Source organism: Rhagoletis zephyria, unplaced genomic scaffold (genome assembly GCF_001687245.7).
Source record: "Rhagoletis zephyria isolate East Lansing unplaced genomic scaffold, Rhagoletis_zephyria_1.1 Rzeph_scaffold_23996, whole genome shotgun sequence".
Lineage (NCBI taxonomy): Eukaryota > Metazoa > Arthropoda > Insecta > Diptera > Tephritidae > Rhagoletis > Rhagoletis zephyria.
Genome location: NW_016181054.1, coordinates 303 through 6,456, shown reverse-complemented (window position 1 = coordinate 6,456; position 6,154 = coordinate 303). Strand labels below are relative to the sequence as shown.

Below are 6,154 nucleotides of genomic sequence, written 5' to 3'. Positions count from 1 at the left end.
CCACTGAGCTCACTCTAGCGGTTGACCCGCACTCAGCGGAGACACTCGACAGGCTGGGATACTTAGTCAATTATGGATATGGCAGGGTGCGCATCCATAAAAAAGGGAAGACGACTGAGTCGTCAGACCCGAAGGGTGCACAGCCTCCTATAGCCAGTTCCTCCTCCACTGCACAAAGTGCGTGCTTCAAAGAGGGACCTTGCGGTTCCAAGGACGTACCCAAGGGACTGCAAAGGTTACCTTCAGAGCAGTCAGGGGCAGCGGAGAAGGAAAAAGCACCTGTCCAGGAGTCCATAGAGCGGCCCTGCTGCTCAGAAGACACTCCTGGCACGGAAAAGAGGGTACCTTCCAGCCCAGAGAGATCAAAGGCCCCTTTCGCCCAAAATCCCTTCCGTCCTCCGCTAAATGCGAATCGGAGACAAGGTCGAGGGGAGATTTCAATGGAGGAGAAGACCCTGATGGCCACCAATAGGGGGAAAAAGATGGCCAAGCGGGCTTCAAGGCCGAAAAATGGCAAACCCCCCAAGCGATAGGCCTAGGCACATCAAGTGCCTGCAAGTGAACCTCCATCATGCAAAGGCGGCCTCTGACGTCTTATGCAGGAGGTTCAAAACAGAACTCTTGGATGTCGCATTCATCCAAGAACCGTGGGTTTTCGCCGGGGCTATTAAAGGCCTAAACGACTGTGATGGTAAGATAATTTACGATACCACACACTGCAGGCCCAGAGCGGCCATATTACTACGTAATAACATGACTTTTGTTCCCATTTCAGAGTTGACACAACAGGACTTAGCTGCTGTATGGACTAAAGTGCCCACTCAAATGGGAGAACTAGAGGTCGTTCTCGCTTCAGCTTACCTCCCAGGCGACAGCTGTGAGATGCCCACAAGGGAAGTAATAGCCCTAGAGGAGTACTGCAGAAGGAGAAAGCTGAAACTAATAATGAGCTGTGACGCCAATGCCCATCACTGTGTTTGGGGCAGCTCGGACACCAATTCTAGAGGTGAGTCATTTCTTGAATTTATCACTAAGAACAACTTATTTATTCTTAACCGGGGTAATGAGCCGACCTTTGTCAATGCTATAAGAGGGGAGGTTCTAGACTTGACAATTTCCTCAACTAGCTTGTCGACCTTTATCTCAAACTGGCATGTCTCAAATGAGGTATCTATGTCGGACCACCGGCATATTCGATTCGATATAGAAGCCCAAAGAGTAACAAACCATGTTTACAGAAATCCCAGAAAAACAAACTGGGAACTCTTTCGCCTCCACATAGAGCGGGAAGTGAATGGTTCTACTGCACCAATTTCATCCGTCTATGAACTTGAGGACGAGGCGAGAAAGTTCCAAGATGTTCTTAAACAAGGTTTTGAAGAGAGCTGCCCACTGAGAACCAAGAAGTCTCAAAGGGATGTCCCTTGGTGGAGCGATTCTCTCGGAAAACTAAGGAAAAGAGCCAGGAAACTTTTCAATAGGGCAAAGTCAACAGGTGACTGGACCGCCTACAAGTCAGCCCTAACCGCTTACAACTGTGAGCTCAGAAGGTCTAAAAGGGCTACGTGGCGTGAGCACTGCGGAAGTATTTCCTCTCTTCCAGAGGTGCATCGCCTTCAGAAGGCCCTTAAACTAGATCATCCGAAAGTCCTATGCACTTTGAAAAGACCAGATGGTACCTACACTGGCACCCCGGAAGAAACCAGCAGGCTTCTGCTAGAAACCCACTTCCCGGGATGTATTCCACAAGGCACATGTCCTTCGACAAACACGGCGAACGCTGTGTGCGCAAACAGGAGGACTAGAGGCCTAGCAGGAAGAATCGTCAGTGTGGAAAAGATATCGTGGGCCATTTCAACCTTTAGTGTATATAAATCCCCTGGTCCAGATGGTATCTTCCCATGCCTGCTGCAGCAGAGCTTGGGCTTAATATCAGGGCCACTAGTCAGATTGCTGAGAGCAAGTCTCTTACTTGCTCACATACCAACAACATGGAGTGAAGTCAAAGTGGTCTTTATACCCAAAGTGGGGAAAAACTCAGCACAACTCCCAAAGGCGTATAGGCCAATTAGCCTCAGTTCCTTTCTAGTAAAGACACTAGAAAAACTTATTGACTTTCACATAAGGGATAACTTTCTCAGGAATAAGCCTCTGTGTCAGAGTCAGCACGCATACCAGGCAGGCAAATCTACTATTACTGCAATACATAGCCTAACTCAAGTCATTAAAAAGGCATTGCGGTATAAACAGATAGCTTTGTGTGTATTCCTGGACATATCAGGTGCTTTCGACAATACGTCTTATGAAGCAATATCGACAGCTATGATACGAAAGGATATTCCTGTCCTTCTAAAGGATTGGATCATAAGCATGTTGAGGTCCAGAACCATAATAGCGGAACTAGGAGACGACAGGCAAGCAGTAAATGCCACCCGTGGCTGTCCTCAAGGGGGAGTCTTATCGCCCCTACTTTGGACACTGGTTGTTGACGAACTTCTTGAAAAGCTAAATGGCAATGGATTCAAGGCATATGGATATGCAGATGACCTAGTCATCTACGTTGTCGGCTGGCATGAGGACACAATTTGTTCCAGATTGCAAGCTGCGCTCAGTCTAACGGAAGACTGGTGTGCTTCAAAGGGATTGTCAATAAACCCGCAGAAGTCCACCGTTGTCCCATTTACCAATAGAAGGAAAGTCAACTTGACTAAACCCACTTTGGCAGGGACAGAAATTGAGTTCTCAGAAGAGGCGAAGTATCTAGGGGTAACTCTGGACAAAAGGCTCAATTGGAACTCACATCTCCTTAACATTACCAACAAGGCTACAAGGGCGTTTTATGCCTGCCAGAGACTCCATGGTAAAACTTGGGGAATATCACCCAAACTAACGTATTGGTCTTTCAATACGGTCGTGAAACCTGTTGTCACATATGCGGCACTGGCCTGGTGGCCAAAAGCAAAGAAAGCAAGTGCGTGTGCCACCTTGAGCAAGCTACACCGCTTGATCTGTGTGGCCATCACAGGAGCTATGCGCACCTGTCCAACGGATGCCCTCGGTATAATTACAGGCATTCCTCCTCTATCTATTCTGATAGAAAAGGAGGCCTGCTGGAGCTCCATACGGCTGCCCAATGTAATCAGCATGAAGAGTGGAGATCTCTGGGGTCACTTGGAGGTTCTCAAGCCTTTTCTGGATGATCCCGCTATCAAGCTCACAGATATCATGCTACCGAAATTATCCTTTGATAAGCCCTACAAGGTCAGAATTCCTGAAAGGGACTGCTGTAAAGCGATAATATCTATGATTGACAAAGGGTCCCAAGTATGGTATACCGATGGATCAAAGATGGAAGACGGGAGTACTGGGCCAGGCGTGCTTGGACCAAGGTTCCAGAAAAGTCTGCCAATGGGCTCATACCCAACCATATTCCAGGCGGAGATCTTCGCAATCGAAGTCTGTGTTCGAGAATGTCTTCGGAGAAGGACAAACGGGGCCAGAATAAATATTATGTCGGATAGCCAGGCAGCACTAAGGGCCTTAGACTCATTTAAAACGACATCTAGGCTTGTGGACAGTTGTAAAACTCTTCTGAATAGCCTAGGAGCCCATAATAGAGTTACGCTGTGGTGGGTCCCTGGGCATGAAGGGTTTGAAGGCAACGAAAGGGCTGACTATCTCGCAAAACGTGGTCCCGAGCCTTTCTGTGGTACATCTATAGGATACACTGCAGAACTACTTAGGAGTTGGGAGGAATCTCAGATTGCTGCCCACTGGCGTAAGTCAAAGGGAATGAGACAATCAAAGAAATTCATAACTCCTTCCAAGAGGAACTCAGAAAGACTCCGTGAACTCAGCCGGGAGGGTCTTAGGACTATTACAGGCTACCTGACAGGACACTGCAAGTTAAGGTACCATCTAAACAAAATGGGGCTTTCTGTAGAGACGGACTGCAGGTTCTGTGGGCTGGCGGAGGAAACCTCGGAGCACATTCTGTATGACTGCCCGCGTATCATGAATAGCAGACTGATGCACCTTGGGGAACGATTGTCTTCTCCATCCAAGATTTGGAACACGGCACCCTCCAATGTGCTTAATTTCTTGAATAGCCTAAGGTTGGAGTGACTACAATCAGGGTTTAGCACAATAGATCTTTTAGGTCGCAGCGCGAGTATACCCGACGTACTAATAATAATAATAAGGGGTATGACGAGAAGTAGTTTATTGTGTGTAAGTTTTATTTTAAGACTGAAGTTCTGAATACATTGAAAACGACGAGCTACGGGCCACAGCTTCCAATTTGTTATCTTCATTATCTAAACGCTTTGTCGATGACCACATGATTTTTTTGAACGCGGCAGCGACATCATGAATTAGTATGAGTTTGACATAAAAGAAGAGGAAGAACCTTATTTGTCGCTGAAAAAATAGAAATATATCTAATCTGGCCACAACCACAGTCGTCGCCTAGCACGGTCGTCGCCAAAATAATTATCTACATAAGTGTACGTGTTCAAATAATTCGACAGCTGTGGTCCGTAGCTCGTCGTTTTCATTAGGGGTATTCTCTGAGTCTTGCAAAGCCCTTGCATGGTGCACAGATTGCACGGATTGCACGGTTAAAACCGGTTTTCGTATGGGACAGCTTTGCAAACCGTGCAATCCGTGCACCGTGCAAGGGCTTTGCAAGACTCAGAGAATACCCCTATTGTGTTCGGGCTATCATGTCGATGCAAAATTCTGGGGGTACACATTTTTTCAGGCACCCGCTAAAAACAACTAAATCACGTGTTTCGCTTTGACTTGCTCATTTGATATCCATTCGAGTTTTGACAGTTCCTTAAACCCCTTACAAAAGCTTTGCACACACACACGAACCCACACATAGTGCCTTGCTAAGGGACCCGATTTTGTCAAGAGGGAGCGAGAAACTTTTTTCTGTTACATATTTATGACAATCAGCTGATGCAATTTTGCCGAGTTCAGCATTGCCAACTATTATGAAAATACTTCTTGTTTAAAGTACATTTAAATGACACTTTAACTAAAACGAAAATTTTGCAAAGGGAACTTTAAGTGTTGCATTATTAAATTGGCCCTAAGGACTGTAATTAGCCCTTAAAAGGTTTTGGCTTTAAAACTCGTTTCTAATTATGCCTTTATTAATTTTGGAAATACTATTCCTAGGTTTTCATTTTTATATTAGGTGCATTCTTTTGCAACCGAGCTAGAAAAGAACACTCGCTTAGATGACGAAATACATGCAAAGCAACAACAAAAACTCGGCTATTTATCTGAGTTCAGCCAGGCCGGTTAAACAATACGCGCCTGAAATGTAGTGTTGTTAAGTGAAAAAACTGCTCTATTGTGAATTGTTCATGGGAAAGTGGCAAGGTATTTTTTTCCTTATATACATGATTAATATTTTAAATAATTATGTATATACCTCGCATAATTACTCATTTCCATTGGTTTCTATATCTAAATCCCGTTAAACTAATCATGCGATTCTTGTCAGATAACAACAGGGTTGCTTAAGTTGCTAAAAGGAAATTTTACCCGAATTGAGCGTTCTTTTGTCGCTCGTTTACAAAAAAAATGCACCTACTATACTACCCTGCCTACCTTAAGCTCATACCACGGTTGCCAACTTTTGCATTCTTGAAACCGGGACATCAAGTTCAATGCTGTATTTTTGAAATTTTTTTATTTAAAATAAGAAAACAATATATGATTTCATAGATAAACATTTCTATTATACGAAATTTCAATGTTAATACTTTTAAATAATTTAAAACATAAATTAAAATTGAAATTAAAATCACACCAAATTATAAATTTCTATATGCATATGTATTTGTCCCGGGGAATTTCTTACAATGTACATAGTTCATTATACAACAAAAATATAAATATTTATCTAAACTTCGTGCAAAACTCACGGAAATTCAATAGATTTGCCTACAAGTTGAAATTGTTGTATAATTGAAGTTTGAAGTGGGGCACCGAAATTGCGCATATGGAAACTGTGCATTTAGACATTATTTCGGTTTCAACCGAAACTGTGCATGTATGCTTTATTTCGGTTTTTGCCATATGCATTATTTCGGTTTTAAACCGAAACTGTGCATGTATGCACTACTTCGTTTTTTTT

At 44.0% G+C, this 6,154-nt stretch overlaps 1 protein-coding gene across 1 annotated transcript; it reads left to right on the top strand.

Annotated features, from left to right (window-relative positions):
* Window positions 1-162: 162 nt before the first annotated feature.
* Window positions 163-3,261, top strand: LOC108381825 (uncharacterized; the record flags this gene model as incomplete). The annotated part of the gene is made up of 3 exons (XM_017638223.1): window positions 163-691; window positions 776-1,372; window positions 3,098-3,261. Coding segments are annotated over exons 1-3 (942 nt in total), but the record flags the coding sequence as incomplete, so codon positions are not given.
* Between the last annotated feature and the right edge of the window lie 2,893 nt (window positions 3,262-6,154).